The 17,500-nt window shown below is 40.1% G+C and overlaps 1 protein-coding gene across 1 annotated transcript in view; it reads right to left on the bottom strand.

Moving 5' to 3' along the window:
• Positions 1-8,738, bottom strand: part of onecut3a (one cut homeobox 3a) — a 14,823-nt gene extending 6,085 nt beyond the window's left edge. The window contains exon 1 of the mRNA XM_030784852.1: positions 7,703-8,738. Coding sequence (XP_030640712.1) covers positions 7,703-8,738 — 1,036 coding nt within the window. The remainder of the gene's footprint in view (positions 1-7,702) is intronic.
• Positions 8,739-17,500: the final 8,762 nt, after the last annotated feature.

Below are 17,500 nucleotides of genomic sequence, written 5' to 3'. Positions count from 1 at the left end.
GACTCGTTTTGATGAAATGAAAGTCACTATGTCACCCAAAAGCCCAGCATCTTACAAACCGAGTACTTGCCAGAAAAAGCAAAACTTTTGATTTTTTTTTTTTTTTGGTGTTGAGAATGAAAGGTGTTACCGGCCAAATTTTAATAGTACGTCTCTGGAATCTCGTCCAACTTGCCCGAAAAAAGATTACAATGTAAAGTTGTGATGAAGACTTTGGTAACTTGTCAGGTGTCTTTAAACAGTGCATATCTATAGCTTATGGCAGGCATCTTTACAAAGACTTATACTTAATCACAGGTTGGTTACATTCCAAAAACAATAATATAACCATCGCTCAGAGGCCAGACCATTTCTAAAGACATATTAGACAAATGCAATAGATATAGCCTATTTGATAGTTCATTCAGATAATGTCGTGACTATAACGTGCAAACAGAAATTTTTCAAGGTTACGACGTGTTCAAAGTACCTGGGGTATAGGGTGGCACTGGAATATTGTCCTCTTGTTGGTTGTAAAACTATGTTTTTCTACTTTTTTGTTAATGGGGATCTTATTGTTTTAAAACTTGACTATCCAGATAAACGCATTGTCAAAGTTTTTCAAAGAAAGATGTTATCTTTGGAGTTGTTTTGATTTATGGGATTGTGGCCATATTTATCAGTGAAACGCGGGTTGCTAATCGTTTCAAAGGTCGACTACTGACAAGCTAAATTCTGCCGATATCAGCTGAAAGAAAGAACGTGGTTTTGTGTGGAAAAATTTACAATCTTCGACTATGTTTCTTGAAAAACTAGGTTACCACAATCGCGTCATCATATTTAGTTCTCTGAAGTATTTGTGGGTCTGTTCTGTTGTTAGGGCAATACAGCAGTTACAGGTCATAGGCTGAACCCATTCAGTGAAAATTAAGCGATGTAGTTTTTATTATACAGTAGGCCTAATATAATTGTATTCGATTTAATAATTAAGGAGATGCAACTTCACGAGCAGGCGCAATTTCATGACAAGTAAAGACAGTAGGGTAAAACTGTAGTTTTTCAAACAGCTTATATTAAACTCTCGTGTGTCAGCAGAAGTTATGAACAGGAACGACACTCTAGAATCGCTCGGACATGAATGGAACCATAACGAGTATGAGACAGGTTCTGTTTATCATTAACAACTTACAGACAGAGCAGTCTGAATAGCGAAACTGATGCAATAGGCAAAGCGGTGTGTCATGTCAATTAGGGCCTACTCAGAAAGCACACGCCATACAGACGGTACTAATTCAATTAGGAACGAAATGTCGTCACGGATTATTTCACTGACCTATTGGACATCGTGGTATATGAATTTATCACGCGGTCTTCGAAAACAGAAGGATGGATAATGAATCGAGAGTTGTGTTGTCAGATCGTGAACTGGTCACAACAGAGAGCGGTAAAGTGCCGCTATCAAAGCCATGGACTGTCAAATTTATTACCAACTGAAAAACTAATGCGTTACAGTTCCCAACGTCCCAATGTGAATGTGTTTTGACAGTGTCAAAAACAATTATTAAGTGGCTATTTAACTATAGTTTCGACCCTGTTTACTTGTGGTGCCCCCAATACCGCAACCAGGCTGTTTGTTGACTAGGGCATATTACACCACTGATTGATTTATCAGCTGATAAAATGCCCGTTCTGTTCCTTTGTGAGAGAATCTGACCAGCCCCACACAAGTCTCTCACTGCATCCGCGGATGCGAGACCTAGGTCTGTGGTTTTGCTACTATCGATTCAACAACAGAGCCTACTGACTATGATTGTCTGTATGCAGATGATGGGCGATGTCACTGTGAAAGATATTTCAAATTAAAATGAGTAAAATTTAAAAAAACAAACAAACAAACAAAAAAAAAACAGCAGATGTTTGTCAGGCAATACAACTTGTTGTGATTTTTTTTTTCATAAAGTAGCCTATTTTTTCAAATTGCTAGCTGCAGTTTTGGCAGCGTGTAAGATCAAGTTTTCCAATATTGCCTGAATTGTTCCCTAAACCGTGAGAAAACGAGAGAAAATGTACTGACTGGGCTTTCACTTTCAGTTGGTATTTGTCAGAGCTCAGCACAAAGCAGACGGGGTCCTTCCAAACATACGAATCAAAAATCCCCGTACAGCAGATGCTACACGGTAACACTTACATGAGGGTTAGTCCCGATAACCAGTGTAACGGTTTTTTTGCACAGGAAATCGACAGGATTCTAAATCGGCATTTAAAAGTAACGTGGCCTTTTTTTTTTTATCTTTCTTTTCTTTTTTTAATAACAGACTCAGTCTGCTTTTTATTTTTGGCCCAAATGCAATTGTCCTCAAAACTAAATAATAATGCAATAACATGGTAGATTTACTAAACAAAAAGCAACATCGTAGCTATATTTATGTCATCATTCACGTGTCAAATAATACAGTGATCGATTACAGTATTGTCGCGTGACTATTAACTGATGCCATTACGAACATGTGGCTTAGTTCAATGTTATTTTTATGACAGGTGTAGCTTCCTTAAAGTGTGGTCAATATGTCTCTCTTGTTCTAGTTTGTTTTACTCGCTGTATATCAGACATTAAACAAGCCATTATCGAGCTTTTAATAAGCAATGGTCTGTCAGGCTGTCTGATAAGCGAATAGTGCTAAGAAGGGTAGACATTCGGCATTTCAGCACCACTGGCCTCCTAAGATTAATCGCCGCAGCAGTTCTGCTGTCAGAGAGAGGAGGGCGTAGCACGGTGTGACAGGAATTTACCAATTATGCAAATGAAGTTAGTCTATAATCGGGATATCCACGTGATTCCATATTTATCCCGGAAATGAGGAGGGTAAGCCATCTTGATTCCGTTATATTGACATTATGTAGCTCGGCTGTTTATGAGAAAACTCGCTGGTGTTCGTCTTTTTAATCGCGCTTTGTGTTTGTCAGGACGCTAAGGTAGCAGATAGGCCTCTTGTTGCTTCATTTGCTGAGCAGGCCAGTGTGCCTTGGAGGCGCTTCTAGAATTACAACTCTGATGGAATTATTAAAAGCAGGTCTCTCCCGGCCCCAGTAGAATTTTAGTGATGACGCAATGCAATTTAACCCTTTGACGCTGACCTCGTGCGCGGTTTGGGTCTCTTAGCAATTTGATTTAAAGGTCGCTCTCTCCTATCGATCGGGTTTAGCAGAGGGGAGAGACGGAGGAGTGCAGGGATCGCGTATTTAAGAATCCGACATGGAGTAAACTGTATTTTACGTATTACAGGAGCAACAGCGTCAGGTCTCTTGCATTTTTAAAACCACCACCGTCGTCTCTGGAGGCTTTAAACGGGAAGGGAGAAATGCGCCGTCTGTGTTTGTGTGTGTGTGTGTGGGTATTGGGCCTGTGAGCTACCCTAAGGCTATGAACATGAATGACTTGTAAAATGCTGTTGAACAATGTCTGCAATATGTATTCTGAGAGAGAGAGAGAGAGACAGACAGACAGATGTTCATTTCTGGAGGCAGCCCAATGATGCATACGTGACAATGTGTAGGTTCCAAATATTTAATTTTCAGTATGACAAGAAATTACCATAAACGTTACCACCGAATACCTGCAGTAGCCAGAACCGTAACTGACGTGATATGAAGTCTTTCAAGTCCTGTGAAGTCCTTTGTCGTGCACATGTTTCTAACACATTTCCTAACACTTCTGGATTTTCCCTTTTTTTTGTTGTTGTTGTGTTCACATTTGATAATGTTGATCAGTTAGTTTAAGACACCGCACAGACAAAGAAACCACGTATTTCTGGCAACTAGTCTGCATAGCTGTTTCGTTTAACGTGACACGTGGTACCCTGCTGCAACGGCGGCTGTTTGGTTCAGCTCAAGCTGTTGAAAGAGGAGACGGGGGAATGGAAATCAATACTGATTTCAGAGTAGGCCCGATAGGCCTGAACAATGGATGGTGTGGTGACATTGTTTAAATCAGCACAGCGCAAACATCTAAGCTGTACACATGGCACATGAAAACCATATCTATATTATATCCGTAGCTATATGAGATTTGAAGGAAAAGCTGACGGATCAATTGAATGAATGGTTGGTATTTCGGTAGCTAGTCATACAGCCATGCATCCACCGTTTTTTCGCAACGTACAATGTGGATTTGTTTTACGGACTACACCCGCATTTTCCCTGTCCGGACCTGTCCACTCATTGTCTGTATCAATAATTAAGGTGGTATATCGATCATTTTTTCCAAGCTTGCCTTAACTATTCTTTCCTGAAAACGCCTCGATTCGCTAATCCTAAATCAATGGCGTCTGCCGGTCATACAACCATACATTTGAAAACGGCGTAGAAACGGGTAAAAACGATGCTACTGCGACTCCAGTTACTGTTGTTGCAGCTGGTGATGACGATTGTATTTGCTGACATGAATTACGAACCCAACTGTAAAATGCTTCATATGCAAATCACTGGGTGAAGCCTGTGGTAGGCTACTAGCTGATACGAGTGAGATGAAATATGCTAGAGTGGCCACTACCTGGCCTTTCTATAAAGCTATTTTGGTTTTGCCCGTGTACACGATAAGGTTAATCTATATTGTTGTGGAATGTTATTACCATTGTTGCATATACGTATATGCGCTGTGACATCAGCAATCGAGCATCCATTCATAATGATTGTCTAACTCTCAGAGGACACTAAGAGTGAACCTCTTACGCAGACCACACACACATACACACTGTAAAATGATTTTTTAAAGCGAGAGAGAAAAAGAGACGCCAAAAAAGGTGTCTTTTCCACTCTATCCATACCTCCCCCATTTAAAACCTTTCCTATACTCGGCCAATCCAGGGGATAGTCCGAAGGGAGAGAGTGCTGAGGCGGAATAATTGATAGATGCGCTGGCTATCTTTATTGATCCCTGCTGTATTGACCCGAACAAATACATTGAGATGGAGTGTGGAATTCAGCGCACATGCTGAGACGAATTGTTTTTCGCCGTTAATGCAATCTTTAAATGTCTCTCCAGACTGCACTGTTCCTACTGTAGCTCCTCCACCCCCTTCCATACACACAGACACACACACACACACACACACACACACACACGTGAATGCATACGGCGCTTATTTATTATTAACATTCAGCCGACATCACATTTTCTGTCCTGCTCGAAATGATCGGTGCTTCCCCTCTACAGTAATTCTCCACGCGCCAGCTGTGTGCAACTGACAAGCATATTTTCATTTTAATACAGAGTCGGAAAATGATGATCTTTTCGGTCAGTTCATTTCCAAATACTGATTTTTAGCGGAGTCGTTGGCCCACAGTTTGTCTGGTGTTGATTTGGAATAGATGCATGTGCTATTTTGGGCCTCAGGAGCCTACTTCTGAACAACTACCCACGAAAAATGAATCATTTTCTTAAGTCAACAATACACACCATTCCCACAGATACTGCTGTTTTCACATTAGCCAGGGAAAGCAGCGACATTGATTTTTTGGACTGTGATGAATTTGGAATAGTAATTTGAATTTATTGATTGATGTGGCCGACCGAGTATTCCCAGACTCACTGAATTCCCCCACTCCACCCCCCCCCCCTTTCCCACTCGCCAGACCACATGCGCACAGAGCGTAATGACATATTTAAATGCAAAAAGTTAAAATATTGCTTCAATAATTTACATACAACGTCATTCTTCATTACGCTACGGAAATGCCTTAACTGTTCGAGAGTGACAGCCTACTATATTAGTACCACCAGAAGCACCACCACCAAAACAACAACAACAACAACAACAACAGTAGCAGTGGCAGCAACACTAGCAGCAGTAGTAGTGGTAGAAGGAATAATAATAATAATAATAATTTGCATGTAAATATGACTCAATGGAGAAATGGGTAATTCAGTAAATATTAATGCCTTTCAGCATTCAAAACAAGAGTCACTTGCAGGTAAACGAGGTTTTTCACTTGATATGATAATTTGGTGGCTTTATTGGCATCCTGGTTGGAGCCCTAGATTGAGACTATACCAATTAGACCAGTGCCTTGTTTTATTAGGGTGTGGGAGAAATAAAAATCTCAATGCCCAATTAAGTTTAACAGCAACGGCACTTAAAGAGACAAGCGGAGAGTGCTTAAATCTTTATTTACCAGAACCTCTTTAAATGCGCAAAGGAACAATTTACATTCCATTAAGTGCTTTTCAACAGGGCATTGACTGGAGTTAAAATATGTCACCATACCGTGCTTAATTGAACCCTCAACTGAAATACAGCATTTAGATAACACGACGGTTTCTCTGGTCCTATTGTGTGTAAAAGTCGTGTAGTAGTAAAAGTGAGATATTTGCTCGTGTATTAATTAAGAGAATGCAAAGTAGTAGCATCACTGTAGTCTAATAACTCTAAGCGAAGTAATAGTCTAATAATTAATACCTCTTTAGCTACCTGAAGTTTACACTGAAATATCTCATTTAATATTGTTTGGGAAAAGTGAGCATATTTTGACAAGGAATTTTGACAAATGACACGAAACATGGCTATTTCAGAGAAAAGAAAACGCATTTGTAATTTTACGTGTTGGAACAAATTTTTGGTCCCAGATGAAATATCATATTAAATAATCAGCTGTGATCATTTTCAATTGTTAGGTCCCCCAGTAGGAGAAAACATAATGATCACTGAATTTTTTGTCATCGTGAAATTACCAAATTTAGCAAATTTCACAAACATGTGACATTAGTATTTTCTTTTACCTTATTTGTTTGCTACATCCACATTCCACGTGTATTAAGATGCGTCACTACAGTTGCAAAGAACCATGGCTTATGATTTCCACATGGGCCTAGTTTCTCTCTAATGAGGAAACTAAACTTGCGATGGTCTTCCGTACAGTTAAAGAAATTTAAAAGTATCTGTGATGGATGTGAAAAAAAAGCTTACTCTTCAAATGGCAAACACAGGATACTTAAACCTGCGATTTCTTCGTGAAAATTCACATTTGTACAAACAGTTATTTGCCAATTGCTAAAAAAAAAAATGCAAAAGGAATAAACGCCAACTTTACCGCAGTCCAGTTCAAGTATTCCAAATAATCATTTTTCTTTATATGTACAAAAAAGTAACTTTGTTGATATTGTAAGAGAATCCAAAGCGCATCAGAACCGGGCAACTAAAGAAATATTGAACTATGTAAGGCAGAGAGATCAGATCTAAGCCACGGGTATTTATTTGCTGTTTTCCCTGCTGTCGACAGTTTATCATTTCACTACTTGACAAAAGTCATGGGGGACCGATCAGAAGAAGGTCGTGGACCTCTGACACATAAGCAGGCACCCTGTTGATGATAAAAATAACCAAAGCTCACTAGGGGATAACGTGGGCACAGTTGTCGTTGATAACTTTCTATGTCACTTAATGCGATGACAACGACATTGGAGCGTGTCACTGTCAACCGTTTCTGATCGTGGCGTTCCATCTTGTATATTTAAAGTAATGAAACATGCTGAACTTTCTCACACTGATATGTGAGCGTATGTGTGTGTAGGACAAAATGAGAGTGACAGAAAGCGCGAGAGAGACGAGGTTTACCTGCACTACTGATATTAACCTCAGCGAGCACTGCCACATTATTGTTGTAACGACTTCTAATTGATCTCTGAACCCTGCATAAGCAAAATTTCATAACGAAAACTGTTACTCACCCGCTAGCCTGAGGGCAGACATGCGCTGAAACTCCGGCTCCTGCAGCCACTTCCACATTCTCCGGAAGGTCTCTCGACCTGACTTCAGTTTACTCCAGGGTTTGGGATTCCGCAGCAGGTCAGACAGAGTTCCCTGCGACCGACACAAAATTCTCTGCGCGAAGATGGCCTGTGGAATGCTATACCGTTTCAGCTCCGCCGTTATTCTTTGCGCTACCTCCTTGGTGTTAATTTCCTCTACCTGTCCCGAACCTCCACCTTGCCCTCCACCTACTGTCTGCCTCTCCCTCTCGGAGAGCATGGACCCGTTATGTTGAGAGTGAGAATGACTGTGATGATGGATGCCGTTAAGAGGGGGCATTAGTCCGGCACTATGTCCTCCTAAACCCCGTGCCAGGTGCTCCTCGTTTCGGCTCAGCATCGCTGCATGGGACTCAAATCCCCCCGAGGAGAGCATCTTATCGTTCGATAGGTGAGCTCCAGGTCCGTAGGCGCTTAAGGTCTGTTGAGAATTGTGCAAAGACCCGAGGCCGTTAGATAACGGGGATAAAGACTGTCCCATACTGGACATGTCTTTCGGGTAATGGCTGTAGAGATTACTCATGGACGCTAGGCTCCGGTCGTCTCGCATTAAGGTGAAGCTGCCACTGACGTTTCCGGCCGTTAAGCGCTGGTGAGCCGGGTGGTGATGGGGGTGAGGATGCGGGTGATGGTGAAATTTCTCCGAAACGGTGGAGATGGGAGGCAGGTGCTGCAACGGCGTCAGCGTGGTGTAACTACTGCTTAGACTCATGCCGGAGTCGCACGACATAGTCATTGCAGGATGTAGGGGTCCGGATAGAGCGTGATCCGTACGGTAATCTCCCGCTCCTTCCAGTATTGAAGCCATACTGGAGACCATTGCCGAGCGCCCGTGAGACACCAAGTTCCTGTGTGATGCTGTCTGTCGCCCGTGTGGAGAGTTCATCAAGTCCCCGGTTTGATGAGAGTGTGAAACGGCGTGCAGGTTTCCAATGTTTTCCATCGTAAGTTCCATCGTTGAAAGAATCTGTATGTCCTCCTCTCGCTCTCTCTCTCTCTCTCTCTCTCTCTCTCTCTCTCTCTCTCTCGCTCCCTCTCTCTCTCTTTCTCTCTTTATCCCTCACACTCTCCCTTCCAATAAATTTTGAACGATCTCAAAGCCAAGCCATTGATTCAGGTATCCCCTCTACGGTCAATCCAGCATGATTTTACGAGCTCTCTCAGTTGCCTGCGCCACAGAGCTGTTTCCAGTCGAGCATGCATACACATAAACGCTTGGTGTTTGTGAATCTTGCCGTTTCTCTCAACCGCTGTGGCGCGCCTCTCCACTACTGAGAGCCGAGACTGGAGCTGCGAACGTGTCTGGAGCGGGAACGCGCGTCATATTAAGATGTGAATGTGCCCGGGTGTATATGTGCGCGCGCATGGTGTGCACAGTGGTTTGACCCGGACTGGAGGTTGTCTGGCGTCGCCAGTTACCGTCTGTAGCTTACATTAGAAGGCACAAGTTCTGGCGTTTCGTGATTTGGATGAAGTTCTGAAATCACAAAAGTTTTTTAAAGGGGCAAATAAAAACGAGAAGGCTGGGTTAGAGAAGTCAAGACGTACAGACATGTGGATGTACTGTTTCTTTAAAACTTGCTGTGGTGTAAGATATTGGGGATTCCTTCGGAGACGTGTTCCATTGTTTTTTCCAGATAAAGCTGCTAAACCTGGCGCCAGTATTCCATATCTATATGGTTACATATTAATGGGTTTCCCAAACCCCCGCCAGATAACACTATGATAGCAAAATTCCTTGTGAATGATATGAAATCACGAAGAGCACTCCGTTTTCCTTCCATAATAAATGAAGTGAAATGTCCTTTAAAACGATAGTCTAATGTTTTGACATACTCATTCCAATAATGGATCCCCCTGTCGATTATCAGTAAGAAAGTCGTTAAACTGACACTTGAGACAACGGCGAAAGAGTGATTTTGTTTCTCACAGGCTTCACGTGCACTGTATTCATCATTTCAATGTCTTATCAAACATGTTGAGTTTTTTTTAGTCTAAATATGAAATAGAAGTTACAAACCCGGGTAAATACAAAGCAAAATTTAATCTCGACCAAAACATTGATGTAATATGGGGTGGAGTGAAACTTTCGCTTTCACATTCAGGCCGCTCATCAAGTTGCCCGCACCTACCTGAAACACAGGCGTGCAAGGCCTGAAAGTCATTCAAAGGAAGGGAACAACGTGCGACGGTTCGTTTAAAGTAATAGCATAAACACACATTAGTCTTCTTATAATGATAATAACAACAACAACGACACCATTGGCTGGTTCCATATAGAACCATTGGTAAGCTAAAAAAAAATGGCACCCCAAACGGTTCTTTATCAAGAACCTTTTAAAAAGGTTCTATTTGGAACCGTTTGGGGTATCTTATTTGTATCAAAGGTTGGAACCCTTTCAGGTTCCATGTGGAACTTTTTTTTTCTACGGGTATACCATTCACGAGGCATTCAAAAACGCTATATAATTCTCTGTATGTCGTGTCATAAGCAGATATGAGAATGAATATAGGAATGAATAAGAGTCCACAAGCATTAAGCCCTACAACAAAATCACGCTTGTTTTCAATGACGCATAAGACACTCGTAAGACACTGGTAACATTCAATTCATTTTTAAGCTATGTGACTAATGCCTAAATGTGCAGGAAAGGTTAATTTAAACAAACATAATTTTGGAGTCAGTCAAACAATAAAAAGACTTTTGCTGCAGCGTCTCTTTAAATTATCATCGAGGATGCTGAGAATAAATTTTACACAAACCCGTGTTGCGAATATTTTCTTGGTGAGATTCAAAAGATTCAAGTTATATAAGACATATATTCTTCTCCTCTAAATCTCAAACATGGTTTTCTTGTTTTACAATCTGCTCACTGAAGCCAATGCACAGTACCACTTCATATCCGGAGGTATCTTGGAGTCAAGTCTATGGAGCACAGGCCCCTTCGACAGTAGAGCGTTTAAACAGTCTATTCACGAGAAAAAGAACTGCTTAGGTATTAATAAGTAGGCGAAAAACTTTCGACAGTTGTCCCACAAGTTTCAGTCGATGCACAGGCCTACTTTACTTAGCCTACCATATGGTCAAGGAGACTCATACACATGTTAAATGCAGTTAAAAAGCTATTTATTTTAACAAAACAGTTATCCATGAAAACTGATCCCTTGGTACAGAAAATAGTTACAAAATATCTTTCAAATGCAGAGAAGAAGACGGTGGCTATGCGAAAACAACGGTGTCCGGTTAGGTTAATAACCCCGTATTGATCCCAGCAACCACTGATATCGAAAATGAATTACCTTCCCCAACTGCGCATCCGTCATCTGCGCATAACGGGGTGGCTTGCTAGTCCTATTGGCCGCTAAGGTGATGGATGCGCGCATTCATCAATCTAAGTCAACTTAGTCCGTCGGGTGCAATTGTGCTAAAAGTTTTTGAACCACTTTCCATTTTTTTGTGTTATGTTAGTCCACTTACATGTGAAATAAACAATTCGAAACAAATCGTAATGCTGGGTCCTTCTGACACCTGTAAAGGCGTCGAAAATAGGCACATAAAATAAACGTTTGACTCTTTTAGAACTGACGTCTCCGTGGAGCCTCACGTGTTTCTACTGCCACTGATTTTTTTTTTTTTTTTTTGAGATGGGCCTGATACAGCGTTTCTTAATCAACATCGCATTTAAAGATATATTAAATATGAAGGATCACACACATAAATACACACAAACACACACACACACACACAGGCAGCCAAAATTATTATGGTGTGTGTATGTGGGTAACATACCCAAATCAAGAAGCAACATAACCACTGATCAGTCTGGCTGAGGTGGTCTCCAGTTTTCCTTTCTACTAATTGTGTCTGAACAGTATTTTTTTATTCAGTCTTCCAACGACACGGGTGGCCTTTGTCCAAATTCTGTTATAAAGATATATCAGAATCACGCCATTATTTATACTGAGTCAGTGCAGCAAAAGGCAGTAAAAAAACAAAATCTGTGTTGTTTGCAGAAAGGATAAGAAATTTTGAAATTCATCACATGAATGAAACAGTTCTCCCTGTAAAAATTAAGCTACATTTTAATTTATACCATGTTACTTTGGCACTTTTCCCTGATAAATTATCGATTGTCTCATACGTATGAGGAGAATATAGGATTTCTCAGTATGTGGAATGGCGTTGTCAATGAAATCAATTAAGTAATTAGGCAAGGCGTGATTCAAAAGACACTATAAACCTTACAGCTTGTTTCAATCCTCCCTCCAGCGCTAATGAGAATATTTATCTCAACGTTCTTATTGTGTTATAATATTTTGATAGCAAACTTCGCCATGTCAGCCGGAATAAGCAGGCCTACTTCGTCCCCGATGAAGCGTTAGCACAAAATCCGAGGGATAATTTCCTGTTGTTCATCTTGGTTCTATTGTAAAACCCTGCTGTATTTACCGAAAGCAACCTGTTATATTCTACAGTAAAAGACCTACGGTGACATATTCAAGCTATTTATACAATTTTCCGCAAGTAAGGAGGAGATTCCCTCATTCTGTAAATGAGGGAGTCTTCTAAATGCAAAATCTAATGTAACTAATTCTCTTCTTCTCTTCTCTTATTCTCTTCTTGATCTTATCTTTGCATTTAAGACACAGCGCCTGAATTTACAGACATTCATGGGCATACAGTCACTGATGAAATACTGTGCTCAAACCTTTAAACAGCGTTTATCTAAAGTTGTTGACCAAAACTACTATTTCGTGTTCTTTTGGTAGACATTAACAACAGTGTCCAGCTAGAATTTTTTAAACACAGAAAGGTCCTGAAAAATGAAGAGCTTCTCTGGACTTTGCATTATAATCCTTTTTTGTTGTTGTTGTTTGTTTATGTTTTGCTTTGTTCTGTTTTGTTTTTAATATTCTCAATCCAGAATTATAGACTAAGAAGTGTGAGGCTGTTTTGTTTTTTCAATGAACCCCCACCGTCTATATGGAATTTGCCTGAGACTGTTTTTTCTGGGGGTTTTTTTCTCTCTTTTTTTAACGAGCCCTGGGCCTCGAATGGGCCAGAATTCGAATATTCAAATGAACATACCTTATGGCAAGCATATTATAAAATATTCAAGTGGTTTCTGCAGCCTAACTGGGGAGAGAAAGAGAGATTGGAGCAAAAACAAGTGATTTATGTCATGTGAACATGAAAAAGCAACACAGCCAACTCCGGATCTGAAGTCTGCCGTCTCCATCACTTGTAAACTACAGTGAAAAGGCTTATTTTCCTTTAACTTCGTTATTTTCTTAAGTAGATTTAACAGATTTTTTTCACAGCATGGGCTCATATTCGTAATGACGACCTTCAATAGGCCACGAAACTAGACTAGACTTCATTCAAACGTGCAATTTCAACATGACAATAATAGCGATTGATCCCGCTTCAGTAGGTTGTGATGCATCCTTGGCTTCACGTTAAACACACCAGACAACAATGTGCATTTGAAATTACCCTGTCAAATAAGTAAAGATGCAATTATATTCAAACGTATTGTAATACTGACGAATTGCTAATTGCTAGTCTATATTAGACGTTAAAACGCGTCTAATTTTAATACACTGAAGCACAATTTACATCGTATCAAAGCAAGCTGATCAATCGATAAATTCGATTTTATTTATTTATTTATTTATTTGGTCTGTGTGTGTGTGTGTGTGTGTGTGTGTGTAGGTGACTAAGTAAGGAACGAGAACGAGTCTTTCTCCTACCACAAAGCTTCCAACATTATTCGTCACTTAATTTTGACTTAGATGAAAAAGTTTATTTAATAGCAGCCTTTTGTTCCTTTAAAAGGGAATGTTTTCATTCGGCCTGTTGGTGTACAGCTGTAAGTAACAATATACCGTTACATTGTACTTCAGGGGCGTGTTCCAACTTACTGAAAAATGCATTCATTTTAAACAGGATATTGCACTAAACTTTTTTTTTTTTAATCCTGGGCACAAGACAATATGTCACAGCTTTTAACTGTAAAACCGATCAATAATCTTCATAATTTTGTGATTCGGGTTCGATTATTCTAATCTGACCTGTTAGACAGGCTACCTACATCCAATTAGGTAATTTCGCATAGTTTTAATTTGTAATATGATTTGTTGATTTTTCATTAATTCATTTATTTTAATTCGTGGGTTGTAATCAGTGGGTATCGTGCTGAGTTCATTTGTGGTTCTTATATCACTTGTAGCCTATTTCATTGTCGTTCCAATTCAACTATTTTTTTTTTTCAAATTGAATTCGCCGTAGTCCAGCGTTATCAACGTTTTTTTTTTCCTCCAGTGTTTTTTTCGTATTGAATAAAACGTAGAAAATCGTGTACTCTGTTAGGACTTAAATCAAATAGCCTTTTCTTGCACACCAACATATAGGTAAAGAACTTCTAAAATCTGTGTGTGGGTGTTTGTGTGTTGTGTGTGTGTGTGTGATGATTACGTCTTCAGTGGTATATTTTCTTAGCGCCTGTATTGCGAAAGTCATTATGTGTCGCCACTAAAAGGACGGATCAGCATCCTTTCAAAAAAAACAAAAACAAAAAAAACTCACCGTCTGAAGTAAATAAGACTCTAAAAGAAAGTCGGTACTTTGGACTTGTGTTTGAGATAAGAGGGTGCAGTGAGATTTGCAGATTTAGGGACCCGTGCATTTGAAAACGTTCTGCCACAGAAAGCGCGTGGTGATTTCGCGGCGCTGGTCGCTGATCGATATATCTGCATTCTGATCGATGAGGTTAGAGAAAATAGCGCTAGTCTTCATAGAGACCGCTCGGTATTACTCATTCTTAACCGTTCTCTAAGGTTGTTCACGATCACATGTGAAATGTATATTTTGGAAGTTTGATACCTTTTGATACCTTGAAAAGAAAAATTAAAAGAAAAAAGGGAGAAGAAGGGATTAACTCTCATACGTAATTGTTTTTGAAATATTGATAATCGATATATTGAACCAAGCCATCCATCCTTCCTGAATGTGGTCTAATTAATCATTCGCCCGTTTTTTTTTGACGCTTCATTTGCCAAATTAAAAAAAAACAACAACAACAACAACAACAACAAAAACAAAGAAGTTAAATGATTTTTTTAAATTACATAGTTTTCCTGAGAATTTCAGAATTCCAAAACCCACATGTTTGTTTATTATTATTATTATTATTATTATTATTATTATTATTATTACTACTACTACTACTACTTCTACTACTACTGCTACTACTACTACTACTATCCTAATTGGTCAACTCATAAACATTAGCAACGGTGCAGCCTAAATTAAAATTAAGCGGTGAGAAAGTGAGTCCTTTTGTAATGTCTGAGCTGTAAGTGTGGACAGCTGTGTATAGACTACTCTCTGCCTTCAGAGAGAGACTGAACATCGGGACCAGGAAGATGAGCAGTCACGCGCTGGAGCTCCTCTTTTCAACATCACTGCAGATCAGGTTTGAAAGTACACTACATAGTTACTCGGATCATATTTGACCTTAAGCTTCGATTACTGCATTCAAAATCGATTAGTTTCTGGTACATCATGTTCGCTTGTGGAACTCTTATAACTTTACTCATAAATAAGTCGCCCCCAAAAAACATGCGTATTGGGCTTTGGCAAGTCACGTAAGGTGATGTTTTAGCCCGAGGTTTTTTGAGGGGTCAAGAGTTCACACCGTCGGTTAAATCTCTTTCTTCCTTGATCGAAAGACACCTAATAGAACAAAATATAGGCTAAAACTATCGTATAAAGTCCTTTTCCCGTTTTTGCGTCAAAATCAAAATTTTTTTGTTTGTGTTTGATTTTATTTTCAACAACAGCAACAACAACATCAATGTCAACAACAAGAGTTGTAATTAAGCATATTAATACGTCACACTTTCGTTAAAAACAGGCAAATAACAACGTTTTGGCTAGTTCTCATATGTAGCAAAGAGACTACATTCACTTCTCTGGAATATGTCCAGACTGATAATATACTTATAACAGAGTAAACTTTACTGCAATGCTATTTCCGTCAAAATATGAATCAGAAGTGCTTTTATATCAGTTTATTAATTCCCCCCACAATAATGACGATTTATTTTTTCATTGGTACGAGTCATCGGTATAAGCTGTACATACACACCTCTATGTATCAAGGAGTGAGATATGGTATGTGGTCTGTGGTTTAAATAGATATCTGCTGTGTGAAATGACAACTTTTGACGCAAATTTCACGTAATTCCATAATTACACCAAATATAACATATCTAATGTTCGTTACACAAAGCTGCCCCATTCATTTATGCAATGAACATATCTACAGCTTTTTAACATATTTTGTATCCCTATTAAAATTAGCATGTTCATTCAAACACACCTCAACACACATGCACACAGACACAGACACACACACATACACACACACACACACACACGCACGCACGCACGAACACGCGCGCGTGCACTCTTCCCCAACCCTCCCCACCTAACACACAGGTTTGGAGGGAAAAAAAAAACAACCTCCACACCCGATAAAGCACTGGTTGCTAGGCGACTGTGGGAGAGATGGATTGAGAAGGCATAGTGGATCAATTCTACTGAGAGAAAGACAGAGAGAGAAAGAGGCTGTGTGTGTGTGTGTGTGTGTGTGTGAGAGAGAGAGAGAGAGAGAGAGAGAGTGAGAGAGTGAGGGGGACAGAGAGAAAGAGAAAAGAGAGAAAGAGAGAGAGAGAGAGAAAGAGAGGGTGACCCAGGCAGAGAGGGAGAAGAGAGAAGAAAAGAGGGAGAGAGGCAGAGAGGCAGAAAACAGAAGAGCAGTTGTGACCATATACACATTTATGGGATCTACACAGTCAGCTCAGAATGATCATGTGGCACATCTGTCTGTGTTAGTCTTGACGTTCCCCACAAGAATGAGCACATCTGTAGAGCTGTCTCCTCACACAGAATTAAAACCCTCAGTTCATGACTGCGGCCAAATCACCTCACGTCCCGGCATTGATCAAATCATTTTCAGTACTGCATTTTACATCTCTCTCTCTCTCTCTCTCTCTCTCTCTCTCTCTCTCTCTCTCTCTCTCTCTCTCTCTCTCTCCGTCACACAAACTCCACACACCTCATTGATCCCCGTTCATCTACTCCTCCTCCTTGTGTACGTGTGTGTGTGCGTGTGTGTGTGCGTACGTATGTGTTTCAGTATGTGCAAGTGACTGTGTGTGTGTGTGTGTGTGTGTGTGTGTTTGTTGTGTGTGTATGCACGTGTGCTTGTGTGTCTACACGAGCGTGTGCGCGTGCATGCGTGTATGTGCGTGTTCGTATGTGAGTACATGTGTAAGAGGTCGCGAAAGAGTGAGTGCATGTGTATGTGTAAATGTGTCTTTACGTCAGTGTGAGTGTGTAAATGTGTCTTTATGTCAGTGTGAGTGTGTAAATGTGTCTTTATGTCAGTGTGAGTGTGTGTCTTTACGTCAGTGTGAGTGTGTAAATGTGTGTTTATGTCAGTGTGAATGTGTAAATGTGTCTTTACATCAGTGTGAGTGTGTAAATGTGTCTTTACGTCAGTGTGAGTGTGTAAACGTGTTTTTATGTCAGTGTGAGTGTGTAAACGTGTCTTTACATCAGTGTGAGTGTGTAAACGTGTCTTTACATCAGTGTGAGTGTGTAAATGTGTCTTTACGTCAGTGTGAGTGTGTAAATGTGTCTTTATG

Source organism: Chanos chanos, chromosome 9, assembly GCF_902362185.1.
Source record: "Chanos chanos chromosome 9, fChaCha1.1, whole genome shotgun sequence".
NCBI lineage: Eukaryota > Metazoa > Chordata > Actinopteri > Gonorynchiformes > Chanidae > Chanos > Chanos chanos.
This window is presented reverse-complemented; position numbering and strand designations above follow the sequence as displayed.